This window comes from Alligator mississippiensis, chromosome 1, assembly GCF_030867095.1.
Source record: "Alligator mississippiensis isolate rAllMis1 chromosome 1, rAllMis1, whole genome shotgun sequence".
NCBI classification, from domain to species: domain Eukaryota; kingdom Metazoa; phylum Chordata; order Crocodylia; family Alligatoridae; genus Alligator; species Alligator mississippiensis.
In genome coordinates, this window is record NC_081824.1 from 262,489,109 (window position 1) to 262,505,539 (window position 16,431).

The 16,431-nt window shown below is 41.6% G+C and overlaps 1 protein-coding gene across 2 annotated transcripts in view; it reads left to right on the forward strand.

Moving 5' to 3' along the window:
• IMPG2 (interphotoreceptor matrix proteoglycan 2) overlaps positions 1–16,431 on the forward strand; it is a 95,023-nt gene that overhangs the window by 49,998 nt on the left and 28,594 nt on the right. For both annotated transcript variants that reach the window (XM_059720567.1, XM_019476018.2), the window contains 6 exons: positions 114–163; positions 871–962; positions 6,409–6,570; positions 10,629–10,687; positions 12,529–12,546; positions 14,823–15,067. In XM_059720567.1, coding sequence (XP_059576550.1) covers positions 114–163; positions 871–962; positions 6,409–6,570; positions 10,629–10,687; positions 12,529–12,546; positions 14,823–15,067 — 626 coding nt within the window. The remainder of the gene's footprint in view (positions 1–113; positions 164–870; positions 963–6,408; positions 6,571–10,628; positions 10,688–12,528; positions 12,547–14,822; positions 15,068–16,431) is intronic.

Here is a 16,431-nt window from a genome sequence, read left to right on the forward strand (position 1 = left end):
TTTATTCTGCTTCTGTACCTTTTGTATTCAGTGATGGCACCATAAACAGATTAAGAAAATAACACTCACCATGTGACTCTTAATTTCATCTTGTTTTTGTCTTCATTTTTCAGCTCTGGAATGCCAACAGCTTCTCCAGCTGATGATGCTACCACTTTGAGAGGTTTGTCTTCATCTGTTTGCATATGCATATCTATACATCCAAGTGATGTGAAGATTAAACCCCTAAATTATTACACCATTCTTGTTTAGGAAACTTGATGGCATGGAGGCATGCTTAGGTAGACTTGGATCCTTTTATTTCAAGTTCATACTTGACACTACAATACAAAGGTCCTGTAGATGCTGCTGTAATACAAGCAATAGTATAAATGATTAATATGTGCTTGAATAAATATCAAAAGGTACTGATTTCAAAAGATATTGATTTAAAATTGGTTCCAGACCCTTTTTCAATACCTTTGATTTGATATTATAAAATATAATTTCCTCGTAGGGCAACAGTAATTGCGTAGTTCTGACTTTTACTTTCACCCTATCAAATGATTCCTCTAGGAGGAGGAAGAATGGCTAAATGGTGCTCAGGTGGTGCTAGCTTCAGCAACACAGGTTCAGTTCCCTATTCAGCTACTGATATTCTATGTTACGCTTGAACCAAATCACTCTTTGTGGGTTCCACCAGATTACTTTGTAAGCTGCAATTCCTCAAGCACCACTGAACCAAAATTATGGTGTTATGATGGACAAGGAAGTAAGGAATGATTCGGGCACTTTGTGATGGTTGTGGGAACAGGTATTGTCAGCATATTATACTCTCTGCATGTTTATTTGTATGTAGTATTTAAAAAAAAATATTGCTTCCTCTTCTAGATGCAGCTGCTAATGTTCCTGCCCCTCATGAGGTTTCCATCGAAAGTCCTTCAGACAGTACCTTCATCAAGACTGAAGACTTGGACAATAGTGTAAGTGGTTCTCCTTCTGGTTAGGTTTTCACCATCTGTCCTTGCTGCTATCTTTTAGTTCAGTGGTGCTCAACCTCTGGCCTGTGGACCAAATCCAGCCTGTGGGGTTTGCCATAGGTCCTGAAATTTGGCAGTGGGGGAGTGTTAGCAGCATTAACAGCTGCAGCTGCCACCACTCCCCATTGCCAAATTTCCAGACCTCTGGGGAGTTCTGCAGATGGGTTGACATGGCACCAGATCATGCCCAGGCACCAGATCATGTCAGTACCCAGAGCTGGTCTGCAGTTGGATCTGGCATCTGGGGCCAAAACAGCACGCTGGATTGTGCTTGTGCACAGACCTCAATCAGTGGTAACCAGTAGTAATTCCAAATTTAATTGGTCTTTTTCAATACATATTTTAATGCTTCCTCAGTACTGGATAATCTGCCTAAAGTTCACCATAGGAATCTCTAATCTTTAGCCTGAGTAGGGCACCTCTGTAACCTAGCCACAACAGGCTGCAGCAGGCTCAACTGCCAAAGCAGAATGCTGAAATGAAGCTGGGGGTATCCATTGTAATGAATGAAATGAATCGTCAAATGATCATAACAGCAGCTATGTTGCTATTAGCACAGAGGATCCTCCCAAAAAGAATGTATTACTTGAGAGAAGTTTATGAAGGTCACCGAACAGCAGGGTGCTGTTCCCTTCTCTCCAGGTAGGGTGGTGTTTGCATGAAGGCATGCCACACTTTACACAACACATTGTAATCTAGGCTGCCAAACCAGTGGTAACTCCAAACATAGGTCCCTATTCAGCTGAACATTTGACTACCTGCTTCAGTCCATCTATTGAAGCATTTCTTCAAACTGTTAGATGAAGTCCACAGACTGACCCACCCATGGGACCTCACCTGCAGGCCGGCCCAGACCACTGTGGGGCCAGAAGGTTGAACATCACTGTTCTAGCTGATTTGCATTTCCTCTTTATCTAGCTTCTCTCTCTGCCCCTGCTCCCCCTTAACCACCTCTCTTCTAATCCTACCACAGCTTTACTATTTCAAATAAAAAACAAGTGTTAAGAAAGCCAAGAGAATGAGCTGACAAACCACTGCCCTGCTGAGAGACATGTCTAAACCCTTAGGATGAGTTATAGAAAAATTTTAGTTCATTTGCTCCAGTGAGAGATTCTGCCACTCATGATATCTTCAGCTACCTCACCATGTTAAGTGGGGAATGACTTAGTCCAGTGGACAAAGAGGTGTTTTGCTAATGCTGGAGACTGGGTGGGATTTTCGAAAACATTAGTGTGATTTGAGAACATTATTTCTATTAGAAGACTGTGTCCAAGTCGCTCTGGTGCTTTGAAACTTGAAAGGGATCATATGATGTGCTGTCTGCAGTACCAGGGGACTGGACTTGTTGGCCCAAGAGTTCTCTTCTAGACCTATGTTCCTTATTTTCTTTCTAGATGGGATTTTTGTGTATATCCACAGTACTTACAGGTATCTGTCATCTTAGTATCTAGGGAAAAACACTCACAAACATGGTGAATGTTAGGTCCCTGGCAGATGTTAAAACAATGATGTGATTAGGATCACAGGAATTTTATGCCCCATCCCAAATTTTGTGCCTCCTGCCATAGCAGGGGTGGGGAAGGGAGGGAGAGAAGTGGTTGCTGAATGGCAAGGTGGGAAAAGCTGCCAGGTTTAGACTGCTCCAGGTTCGCAGCTGCTGGAGCCCCTCCGCTGGAACCTTGCAATCTACTCCCCCAGCAACCTGTTTTTGGCATTGGGACTAGGGCTGTCCTGGTCCTGATGCTAACCCTGTCCTCACAGTGATGCTGACAATTGGAATCTTTGTGTCTGGTTTGCCTCTTCACAGTGCCAAAAATTGGCAGAACTTGTAGCACTGTTACTATTTATGGTGTGAATTATACATTGATCTCACCATAATTTTAATGCATGCCAGGGGTCTTTCTTTGTGGAAAGTGTACTGCCTTTCACAGGTTTTGAACACTTGCAGTTCCTAGGGAAGTGGTTAGTTCTTCTAGAAAATGAGTCACTTTTACTTAAGGACCTAAAAACTGATGATAGCTAATCTGTAGGCACCTACTTTTGAAAATGTTGGCCTGCTTGACTGTTGAGGGAAAACTGTTTGAAAATGTGAGATGGAATCCTCTGTTTTAGGTTTCCTTATAAACCTGAGACACTTGCTGAATTCATGGCGATGTCTGTGAAGATTTGCTAGGCTGTATTTGAACAGAGGTTGACGTATAGCATTCGGTTAAAATAATACAAAGCTCGCTAGTTGAGAATGGTTGTGATACAGAGCTGGGCCAAACTCTATAGATTCTCTTGGAATTTTTAGGTCTATTTGAGTATGAAATGAATTCCTAAATATAAGCACTAATTATGAAGCTGACCTGAGCCCTATGCATTTACCATGGCTCTAACTCTATATCAGGACCTGAGAATGCATGGGGTCCTGTCCCACATTATTCTTTCTGCAGCAGAAATGCTTGAAGTGTTTTTCAACGTTTAGCTCAGCAGACAATGGGATCACTCTGTAAATCAGAGAGCAACTAGAATGCTAGCTTTCCTTCTTTATAAAGTGACTTCACACCTCATTACCACTCAATGCTGCCAGACTGTATTGAGAGCTATAAGTATAACAGCCAATGTATTTCTTCCTATATATTCACATTTTGACTTTACCCTTATTTTGGGTGTTTGGAGATTTGAACTACACAGAACTTCAAGCAATCAAATAGTAACAGTTCCCCTCTAATTACAAACTCATTTTCAGGTGCTAGCTCATTTTAGGCTTAATATTAATAACCCATGGGCCCTGACAGAATCACCCAGTCAAGAAGGAACAGGGAGAAGAGAGAATTTAACTTAAAAGATTCATAGATTCATAGTTGGTAGGGTCAGAAGGGACCTAAGTAGATCTTCTAGTCTGACCCCCTGCCCTGGACAGGAGAGAATACCGGGCTCAAGTGACCCCAGCTAGGTAATCATCAAGCCTCCTCTTAAAGACCCCCAAAGTAGGAACCAGCACCACTTCCCTTGGAAGCAGGTTCCAGATCCTAGCCGCCCTGACTGTGAAATGGTGTCTTCTAATGTCCAGCCTGAACCTACTCTCTAACAACTTATGGCTGTTATTCCTTGTTACTTTGGGAGGTGCTTGGGTGAACAGGGTCTCTCCCATTCCCCACTGGTCCCCCCTGGTACATTTATAGATAGCCACCCGGTCCCCTCTCAGCCTTCTCTTGTGAAGGCCAAAAAGGTTCAAGTCCTGTAGCCTCTCCCCGTAGGGCCTGTCCTGCTGCCCCCCGGATCATGCAAGTGGCCCTCCTCTGGACCCTCTTAATGCTGTCCACATCCCTCCTGAAGTGCGGTGCCCAGAACAGGACGCAGTACTCCAGCTGTGGCCCGACAGTTGATGAATGCAGCTCCAATTGATTTAAAAGTCACTCACTGATGTGATGGCAGCTGAGTTTCTGGAGAAATAATTCTATTTCTAATGAGCAGAAAAATGTAGTTAGCTATTGGTATTAAGGCAAGTAAAAGGCAGGGTAGGTTTACACAGGGTACATATATATCTACCTTGGTTACAGACTAACCAAGGTAGATTTATATGTAGCACAAGCTTTGAGAACTGTAGCACACTTCATGTTGTCAATTTCTAAAGCCATATATAGCACCAGATGCTCGTTAGCTTTAAAATGTTTCTGGTGCTGAATTTTTCTTTGATTTCCTTTGGCAAAGATAGTTTAAACAACAACAGTATTCTTTGTGAAGTTTAACATGTTTTACAAACCTCCCAAACATCATTTCCATTTCATAAATATGAGATATAAAAATAAAACTCAAACCACTCATCCAATTCATTTCTGGTGATTATTATCACTTCATAAAGGGCACTCTTGTTTTTGTGCGCGGAAGGGAGCCAAACCAATCAGAACCTGGCTGCGGAGCATGAAAGGGAAGAGGTGGATGATACTGGGACATATTCCCACTGCAGTAGTTCTCAACCTTTTTGAACATTAGTGGCCAGTGGTGTCCCTCAGGGGTCTGTGCCTCGAGTGGTGCTTTTCAACATTTTTATCAATGACTTGGATTGGGGAGTGAAAAGCTCACTGGCCAAGTTTGCAGACAACACCAAGTTATGGGGCAGTGTGGTTACGTCAGAAGGCAGGTTGCAGATACAGGCAGACCTGGACAGGCTCAGGAGTTGGGCAGACCAGAACCAGGTGAAGTTTAACACTTCCAAGTGTAAGGTGGTGTAAGGTGGCTCCATCGGGGGGCAAACAACCCTCAACATACATATAGGCTTGGTGGTGACAGCTTGATTTGCACCACGGCCAAAAGGGACCTAAGGGTAATGATCGACCATTGTATGAATATGAGCCATCAGTGTGAGGCGGTGGTCATCAGGGCAAGTAACACGCTAGCATGCATCAACCAGTGCATCTTATGTAAAACTAAGGAAGTGATACTCCTGCTGTACTCAGTACTGGTGTGACCACAGCTGAGTACTGTGTCCAGTTCTGGGCACTGCACTTCGATAAGGATGTTGAAAAACTTGAGAGAGTCCAGAAAAGAGCCACCCATATGATCAGGGACTTGAAAGGCAAGTTATACGAGGAAAGACTGAGGGACCTGGGCCTTTTTAGCCTAAAGAAGAGAAGGTTGAGAGGGGACTTGATAGCGGCTTACCACTATATCAGGGGAGTGCATCAGGAGGTCAGTGAACAACTATTCACTAGGACACCCCTGGGGAAGGCCAGGACCAGTGGATACAAACTCCTGGAAGGCCACTTTAGGCTTAATACGAAGAAAAACTCTTTCACAGTCAGGGTGTCCAGACTATGGAATAAACTCCCTCCAGAGGTGGTGCAATCACCTACCCTGGAGGCTTTCAAGAGGAGACTAGACAGTCACCTCGCTGGGGTCACCTAACCCCAGTTGCCTGCCTGTCTAGAGGTGGGGGCTGGACCCAATGATCTACAAGGTCCCTTCCAGCCCCTAACAATCTATGAATCTGTGAGGCATCCCTTATTAGATTTGAGGTATTGCTACTGCCTGAAGCAGCAATAATGTTTACAAACTCCCATGCAGTATAGCCATGGGAGGCACCAGCCATTGACACCAGAACTTCCCAAGAAACCACACTGCTAAATCAAAGGCCCTCTAGGAAAGTGACTGTTCAGGTTCATGCATCTCAGAGCATCCTTTAGGTATAGAAGCTGAAGCCACAGCTTGTTCACTAAATACCAAGGGGTAGAGGCAAGTCTCCAAAATAAAGCATAAAACTAGAACCTCCATGGGACATGTGGAAAAAGCACATTTAGTGCAGAATATGTTTCAGAGAGAGTAGCCAGGATTTGTTTGCATGCAGAAATAACTGAAGTGGGAAGAGGAAAAGGACCATTAAGTCCTTTTTTTTTTTTCTTCCCAGATCAACAATGAGATAAAGAAGGAAGATGAAAAGCTGGTGAAACCTACACCTGAGCAGATGATTGAATTTAGCATTATTATTTCTGGAGAGAAGTACAGTGAGGAGCTGAGAGACCCATCCACTGTACAGCACCAACTACTCTCAGAGCAGTTTACTTCCCAGGTAATTTACCTTACTTGTCTTTTTTGTCCCTACAGGTTCCCGGTAACGTTGATAGAATACAGCAGCAGCATTAGCCACAGCTTTCCCTCAGAGTTTCATCTGAAAGAGATAGGGATTTTGCTCCCTTATGGCTGGAAAATGCCTCTTGCTCATTTCTGCTTGCTAAAATCATGATGGCACAAATATTCTTGCTCTTCTGATCTATGTTTTTTTTTCTGTCTTGGGAATAGCAAGTCCACACTGCTGCTAGTGTATGTTAACATTCTCCATCCTGAATTAATGCTGCCATCCCATATCAAGAGCATGCAGGGACACTGCATGCTTCTAGCTGAACAAGGTTTAGTTTAACTAACCTCCTCTCCTCTTCCCCCCATCTTTATTCGGCATACTGTAAGTTGACTTTTTTGCAAACAGAAGTTGGGAAGGTGCTTTCTGTGGGAGGACCAAACATCTTATCTCAGAGCCAAGGGGCTCTGGATCCCTGAGATGTTCTCTGTTTTCTTTTTTGCTTACATTAACTTATTTTGTTTTATTATTATAAAAATGTTATTGCTTGGCAGGAATTACTTAGTTGATTGCAGCTGTGGGTTGTTGAGTTCTATCTTTTGGCCTTTTTACACAGCTGCTTAGACCGTTGGTCCTCCTGTTCTTTCTGAATACATCATTGACACTTGTTGATAGAATTATGGAGAGAAACAGGGCTTTAAGGCAATCTCAGTGAAGTGCCAGAACTCTCTTTTGTCTAGGATAGAATTTCAGTAATTCTTAAAACTCTAGGTCTCATAACTTATCTTTTTAAATACACATTTTTATGCTTCCTCAATACTGAATAATCTGCCTAAAGTTCCTTGGCCTGATTAGGCCACACCAGGCTGCAGCAGGTTCAACTAACAAAGCGGAATGCTGAAATGAACCTGGGGCAATCCATTGTAATGAATAGAATGAATCTTCAGATGATCATAACAGCAGTTATGTTGCCATTAGCACAGAGGATCCTCCCCAAAATAATGTATTACTTGAGAGAAGTTTATGAAGGTCACCAAACAGCAGGGTGCTGTTCCCTTCTCTCCAGGTAGAGTGGAGTTCTCATGAAGGCATGTCACACTTTTCACAAGACATTGCAATCTAGGCTGGTGGTTCCCAAACTCTGACACATTGTGCACCACCAATTTAAAATTATATAAACTTAAGGACCACCAGGTGGGTGTGGGTGTGTATGGTAGGGTGTGTAGGAGGGTGTGTGTGAGGGAGTGTAACTGTGTGTGGGGGGGAGCATAGGGTATGTTGGGGGGTTGTGGGAGCAGGGTGTGAGTGTGTGTGGGGTGTGGGGGAGGGTGTGGGGACCCCTGCACTCCTCCCATGGTGTAGCAGCAGGCAGGGATGCTCAGGGCACTCTGGCCACCTGGCTGGGTGAAGCTCGGGCCAGTGCTGTACATTGTAGCAAGGAGCACAGCCCCCCATGAGGCAGTCTGTATCACTGGTGCTCCCCACGCTTGCCAGGCATAAGAGGGAAGCCCTGCGTGCTGGAGCCCGCTACCTTCCCCACCCCACAAGGGGGAAGCTTCCCTCCCATGCCTGGAGTGTACAAGAGCTACATGTGTGTGTGGGGAGCACTAGAGATACAGCCAGCCTGCCAGAGGCTGCCCCCCTCGTTACAATGTGCAGCACTGGCCGGAGCTGTGCTCTGCCAGGCACCTGCACTAGGCACGATTGCCCTGAGCGCCCTTACTTGCTGCTGCTGCGTACCAATGACAGGTGGTCTGCATACCGCAGGTGGTATGTGTACCACAGATTGGGAACCTCTGATCTAGGCTGCCAAATCAGTGGTAACTCCAAATTTAAGTCCCCATTCAGCTGAACATTTGACTACTTGCTTCAGTCCATTTATTGAAGCAGTTCTTCAAAGTACTGAAATACCAATTTAAGTCCTTTTGAAAGCAAATAGAATTAAAGCTAGAATGTTTGCTGAGTTAGGGCTTGAAAATACACCTCTTTTGTGATGTCTACAAGTGACTCAACAGTATTTTCTTACCCCAAACATAGATATGGGATTTTTTTTTTGGTAATAAAAAGGTTATCTGTATCTATATCTAACCTTTCTATTACAAAAAAGGGAAAAAGTCTGCACTGTACCACTAATACATGTGTGTTGTGCTTTAAAGTGAACTTCCATGTAATATTGCTCAGATCCGTAACTTTTTTCACACCAACCCCTCACTTGTCACATCTAAATTTAGACTATCAGCTCTGCAGGCAGGGAGCCCATTTGAATTTTGTCTTATGAGAGGCATAAGACTTTAGGTGCTATAAAGTACAAGCCATAATAAATATTCTTCTCTCTCCCTTTTTACTCCCTTTTCAGTCTTATTAGTTGGGGCTTTCCTTGGCAAATTCTGTTGAATCCATTAAATTGGGACTAACCCTATGCCAGATATTGGGCAGATGGGAAATAGATGTACTCTCTCTTGCAGCCAAAGAGCATCACCAAGACTGTCATATGTTGCTTGCTTAGGCAAGACATATTTAATTTTCCTAGCTGTGTGGCCAAGTAGTAGTGCCATAGAGTATGTGGAAGAAAAGTCAGCTGGGAGAGGGGCCATGTGGCATCTTGATGTTCTCTTCCTTTGATCCCTTGCCTAGACCTCTCTGTGCTTGGATAAAGAAGATACTTTAAAAAAAAATCAGTGGTACTTGTATTGCATGAGTCTCACCAGAGATGATTTTAAAAATGAGAAAGGGGGATTTTTAAGAATAAAACATTCTGGAATCACAGAACTTTTCTATTCCAACTTGAAGCAAATTGCTAGTGATTTTTTATTTGTGATTCACAATGCAGCACAATCTCCTGTTAACAGAGCGTGCATTTCCAGAGTCCACCTACCAGCTACACTTCCAGCTAGGGGACTTTCTCTTTCTTCTACTCCTGAACTTTTAATATTGTAATAGAAATCCTAGAAAAATATGGCTGGAAGATGTCAGGACACCTCAGGATGTCATCTAGTCTCATGCTTTGCTCAAAGCAGAAGCATCATTGTATAAACAAGCCCAGACAAGTATTTTGAGTATCCTCTACATAAAAACTTCTAAAGGTAATCTTTTTGGTAATCTGTTCAAGCACTTAAACACCCTCATAGCTAAAAATAAATAAATAAATAAAAAATACTTCCTGACATCCAATCTAAATCTCCTGTGTTGCAATTGAAACCCATGACCTCTCTACCTATTTCAGGAGAGTTGCAGTGGTGTAGCTCTGAAGATGTAGGGAATATTTAAGAAGCAAGATATGTGAGATAGTATCTTGACAGTTGGGAGAGATGTAATTGTTCTAACTAGCGTTCAACCTAGTCTGTGCCTACTTCTTTCCCAGACCTGTGTAGGAGCATTTTGTACCAGAAAGCTTGTCTAGCTTCTCTCTCACCTATTTAAGGCATTCCGGACAGCCCATATGATCTGTTTTCTTCATTATCTGGTGCTCTGAGTCATTGCTCTGCTTTCGGATCACCTATAATGGGGCCTACATCGCAAGCATTTTGCCTAAATTTAATTAAAAGAGTTTGGGAGGCAGTCAAAATTTTTTGGGAAACCAAGAGTTTGAGCTAGATTAGCAAGGGAGCAGTCCACATTGTGTATCACTGTGAAGAGACCTGACAACCTCCAGTTACGAGGTCTTGTACATTATCTGATTATGTTTTAACCTTACACTTACCTGTTGGAAATAACTTTATTATGGGCAGTTGGCTGTATAGTTCCTGTCCCAGTGTACAACCAAATGTCAGCAGATGTGTTATAGGTGCTGGCTATATTAACAGTTCCCTTCTGGTTTTGTAATAATAGAGAAGCCATCTCAGCTCTATTTACATATTCAGCTAAGGCATTCTACTATTATATTCCATTTCCTCTTCCATTATATCTAACAGATCATAGCATTTTTTTTATATAGTGCGGTGTGTATTTTGTACCCATTTTCCACTTCTAGCTGATAATGTATGTCAGTGCCACTGGAAAAAGATAATAGTATTATTGATAGTACACCATATTTCCTTTTTTTTTCCAAATAGGTCCAAAATGCATATGAAGGATTACCTGGGTTCAAGAATATCCATGTGCTAGAATTCAGGTAGGAAGATAAATTAAATATGTTTATGTATCAAATATATTTTGGTGTTCTAAGAACTGATGTTATTTACAGTTACTGATGATTTCTAAACAAGACAAATGTAATTAGGTGCTCTCTTTTCTCCTACTAACAACCACCAAAACCTCTTGTCTTCTGTGTCTGTCTTGAGTTCTACAGTCAGGGGAGTTTTACACAAAATTAAAAAAAAAAAGTCCTTTGTTTTGCCGTTTAACATCTATATCTGATAAATCCAGAATGTTCTAGAAAGTTTACAATTTGACCGAATTTATTAACAAATGCAGAAGAAATCAAGCAACACTTAAAAACAAAACAAAACAAAACTCCTTCAAGTATAGTTACACTTTTACCCGGTCTTTTAGGGAAGCCTGGATAGCTCAGAAGATTAATGACAAAATATAAATGCTTTAGCTTCTAGGTCACTAAGAGAGTTAGGTGAATCATTTTGAACACATTGTCTGACATATTTTACCTGTTTTCTGCTCATGATTCTTATAGGAAAACACTGACTTGCTCAAATGTATTTGTTCTACAAAATGGTTGACTAAGCAGTTCTTGCAGGGGATAGGGCCATTTTAAAGCACTCTGCAGCCATGCACTTATACTTGGTCCTGGCTGTAGAGTGCTTTCAGGGGCCAGATCAGGCAAAAATTGTCACTTCTGTCTGTGCCAAGCTGTACTGTAATGAATGTTTCTCTAAACAGTCTGGGCAGTAAGCTCAATTATGAAACTAACTACATTAAGCATTGCAAGGGATGAAGGATAGTCTTTTGGTTGGGGCACTGGATTGGGAATCAGGAAATCTTGGTCCAGGGTCTCTCTCGGTCATTGACTTCCTGGTTTTCATGGACAAATCCTTTGCTATTTCTGTGCTTCAGTTTCCTGTTGCACAAGAGTTAGACCCCTTCTTTCCCTCATCTGCATGCTGACACCAGAGAAAAAGGTCTTTGCAGAATGAAGTAAACAAACAGTCAAAAGATTATTTGTAGGCATGCATTTGGTTGCATTTGCCCAGTTCCACTGACAAGTTCATCTTGAGCCCCATTTCTCATGATTTGTTACTATATGTCAATTGCTAGTTGATCTTTGTATGTAAAATGTCCATATTGTTGTCTGGAATTGATAAAAGGCTTCCATCCCATCCCAAGCTAATTAATAGCTAAACCAGTTGGCTCTGTCTGTGAGAGAAAGTAGGCACCAAGGAAGCACGGAAACTTGTCTAACCTTTCAACTCTCAGTTTAAGTAGCAGGTAGAATTCAAACAAATCTAGTATGGAAAGTCCTGTGCACTCTGCCCATTTACAAATTTCCACTGCTGTCAGTCTACTGCCTTTCATTAGCCCTGAATTTGCTTTCAAAGACAAATAAAAGATGGCCCGTTCTACACTGACATTTGAGCTTTTTGCCCTGCTCTTTTCCCATCTTCTATATTTCTTAAAGTCAATGTGATTGTGAGCTATCCCTGAAGGAAAGTAATTGGCTCTGATTATCTTCTCCTTTACTGTAGTGCAACTGCATTGACTTCAATAGAGGTATTCTTTAGATGGCCGAATGTCTATAAGAGTAATTGGTTTTTCTTAGTTTGTTTTTTTTGGTCCCATGAAATCAAATAAACAATCTTCAGCTGAGTTCACTGAAACCAGAATTTGGTCCATTTCATAACGATAATGATTTATTTGTAAATCTATTAATTGTTTTTCCCCCCCATATTTGCCTGCTCTGAAGCATCTCAGAGCTGCTGCCAGAAGACCCCTGTTAGAAGACTTAAAGTAAAATGGTATTCTTCCTCATTTCTCATACTTATTTGTCTTTTTAATGTTTAGGTCTCCACAGGATGACAGGTAAAGGCAACTTTTTAAATACATATTATCACAGTATATACTGGTAAAAGCTTGTTAGTGGCAAGACATTGGCGCTTGCTATGGAAGAGTGGTTATGGCTTCAGAATTAAGTGTTTATCCTGTATAAATATTATTTTCTGGGATGGATTTGCTTAAAACCACAAGAAGGTGACCTGTTTCAGGCTGCAAATATGTCTAATGCAATATTCTTTTTTACAGTGATAATCTGAAAGTGTCACATGAGAGATTCTGTCTAGATATGAATCGGCTATTTAGCTGTGTTTCTTGCAGGAAACTCTGGGGACAAAATAAGATTGCTTAGCTGCTATTTCATTTTTTTTTCTTGTAGTTTGTGGCAAGGCACCTAGAACCTTATTTAGGAATCTGTTTTACAATTATGACATTTAAAAATAAATAAGAAAACAGTAACTCTCAAATTATAATCCTGTTAGGTGCTTCAAGGCCATTATTGATGGTCAACCTTTCCAGTTGAAAGGAGAAATATGTCTAGGCCTATTTAGGGAATATTTTATATAGTGGTTATAAAATATACATATAATGGTTATAAAATGTGTACACACATACTTACATACATGCATGCATATTTATATAGTGGTTACACGCACACACATACACACACCCCTACCCCTCTACCTTAACCCCATATTAGAAGGAATTAATACTTGGCCTTTATTGAATTAGGATCCCATATGTCTTTGACCTGTTGTCAGGGAGATTCCTGAAATGGTATCAAAGAGGAACAATTTCCTGCAGGCAGTTTTCAAATTATTCTTATTCTATGACAAAAAGTCATAGAATTATAGGCTCGTAATTTATTCAAGGCCAAGGTCTAACACATACCTTAGAAAAAAGAGCATATGCTGTATCTGGTTTCCATAAGCAACCATAGAAAGAATAAGCACTTGATTTTAGAAAATGGGATTTAAAAACACAAATCTTTGTGCAGACAGAAAAGAAATAAAGTCAATCCCCTATTAGCATTCACGTCTGCATGAAAGTACGCATATGACTATCCAGAGAGGCTCTGTTCCAAGTAGCAGATGTTTTGGCCCATTTTCAGATATATGATGACCTAGTAGTTATTAGTTTGCCATTATTAACTGCAACTGACAGCATAGTTTTATTAAATCCAAATATTATTTTTATCCAGCATACCATATTCTATTTTTGCCCTGCTTTTCATTATTTTGCTTCATTTCCATTTGCCATACTGACACTCAGTGCCCATGACGTACCTACAAGGGGCTACTGTTGGCCAGAGTCACAACAGCAAAACTTCATCAAGGTTTTGGTTTGAATACAACTCCATTTGTTGCTTACGCCCCCACTTTATTTGGCCCCATTGTACTACTACAGGATTCTCTAAACCCAGACATTACTTAGCAATGCATTCCAGCTCTACAGCATGAAGAAAACCTGCCTCTAGAGCAGGTTTTTCTAACAACTCACAGATTACTTAATTTTCTCATTGCTCACTATGTGTACAGCCAAAATATAATAAACTATCCTAAGTTCCCTTGTGCTCATGTCCAATGTATGGATCATTGTGTTGTCTTTTAGGAAAGTCAATCCAAACATGCTTCTAAGATGAAAGTTCATCAAATAGAGTAGGTTTGGTACGAAAAAACCATCTGTGCAGAGATACAAAACAAATGCTCTTTAATGAGGGGAAACAACATTGAAATAAATTAAACTTTTCTAGGCATGCATGGTAAAATGAACACACCTTAAGTGCTATCAAGAACACCATTTAGAGCAGGTTTTAGCTACACAACAAGGGTGATCACAGACTCCCAGGTGTTTATATCTGTGTTTATCTACTTTTTTCCAGGCTGCTTTATGCCTTGTAGCCCTCCATGGTGTTAACAAGGCTTAGTAAAACCTTTCAATTTTCATCCACAAAGTATTTCTACCTGTGGATACTTGTGTGACTGTTAATGACCATGATATAAAGTCAAACTCATGACTTCTTCATGGCATTTCCACCCCTTATAAGTGGAAATACTGTGACGACTAGATTCCATGATCTGGTGGCCTGAATATTTCACAGCATAGACTTTGACTCTCAGTGCAGTTATTTTATAGAAGGTAGAAACAAAAGTAAAAAGAATTAAATCTGTTTTACCAAGGCCATCATAAAATGTTGTACTGTTTCTGAAAGTGTTAATTTTGTCTCTTCAGAATGACCAAAATATTTGATAGCTAGGAATTTTTTAGCTCTGATCTATAATTTTTTTCTCTTTTTAAAACTTCAGTGGTGTGGAAGTTTACTATGCTGCTATTTTTGATGGCAAAGCCATCCTTAATGCCACCTGGGATCTAATTAATCTTCAGTCCAACAAAGTGGAGGATGACACCTTCGCGGAGATAGGCGATAGCCCAACTGTTGTATACACGATCAATGACTTCCGAGATTATATTGCTGATATACTTCAAAAGAATTCTTTCCTTGAAAACATCTCTTTGGCTTTGGACCCTGATTCTCTGCAGCTCATTAATGGTGTGTACTATGAAATGTTGTTGGTGTTAGTTATGCATTATGTGTTTTAAAAAAATTTGTAAGGATATTGCATGGGCTTAGCAAATAGTAAATTATATGAAGTAATGTGTTCTCAGGGTCCCTCCTTTTCCTGTGGTCAGCATGGCTAAAGCATTAGTAGTTGGGTCCCAGTTTTAGCTCACTGGATCAGTCTCTCTCTTACTGTTGTTTGGATGTATTAATTTTGTCCAGTATGTACTGGTGGTTTCAATAATACATCATCAGTAGCTAAATGGAAATATAAAAATAAACATATACTTTGTTGTGTAGCACAGAGCATACCAATTTCAGTTGGATGATGCTGATGTGATGACAACAGCATTTTCCAAGGGCAAAATTAATTTTAGTGTTGAGGGCATCTACAAACCATCTATAAACTATTTATTAACTGGGCTCAAATAGTGGAATTTCAGCCTAGTAGCTCTGAGCAGCACAGACCAACAGCAGATTCGCTGCTGTCTTCCAAGTCCTCCTCCTTTTGTTGCTGGTGGAGAGTGCTGTCCATCCGTAGTTATCCTTTAGGGCTATGTGAAACTTTGGCAGCCATTTCATTTCAGAGGTGTTCTGGCCCATTTCAATGCCTGAAACACCAAATCCAAATTGGAATGGGAAACTGAGAAAAAGCTCTTAAATGAAACAAAAGCATCTGAAATGTTTCGGAAAATTTCAGAGTTTCGGAGCTGAGCTTGCAGGGAAACAGAAACTAAGAAGGAGGGGCTGCTCTGATACTGACATGTGTAGCTGGCCAGTGTCTGAACTGTCCCTGAGGTCCCTTCCAATCCCAGTGCCCTGGTGGAGGGATGGCAGCCTGCTGCCATCCTGCGCGCAGATCCGGGAGCCCAGGCCCCCCAGAAGGAGTCTGGCACAGACCTGCAGCCCTCTCGGGGGACATGGGCCCCCGGATCTGTGTGTGGGATGACACCATGCTGCCACTGCTAGCTGGGGCCAGCACCAGCACCTGAATATGCTTGGTGCAGCCTGTGCCGAGTGCTGGAAAGATCCCAGTGCTGGCGCTGGCCCCAGCCGGCAGCGGCAATCTGCTGTCATCCTGTGCACAGATCCAGGGGTCCACATCCCCCCGGGAGGAGTCTGGCACAGACCTGCAGCCCTCTCGGGGGGGCACAGGCCCCTGGATCTGCATGTGGAATGCTGCTGCTGCTGGCAAGTGATACGAGTTTTGCTTTGAACAGTTTGAGGTGCACTTTCACAAAAACCCCTGCACCTATCTCCTTGAAACTAGGCAGACTTTTTGCCCACAGAAGGGGCTACCGTCCCTGCAGTTTTCGTCCAAATCAGCCAATAAATGACAAAGTTATAGGTATTTT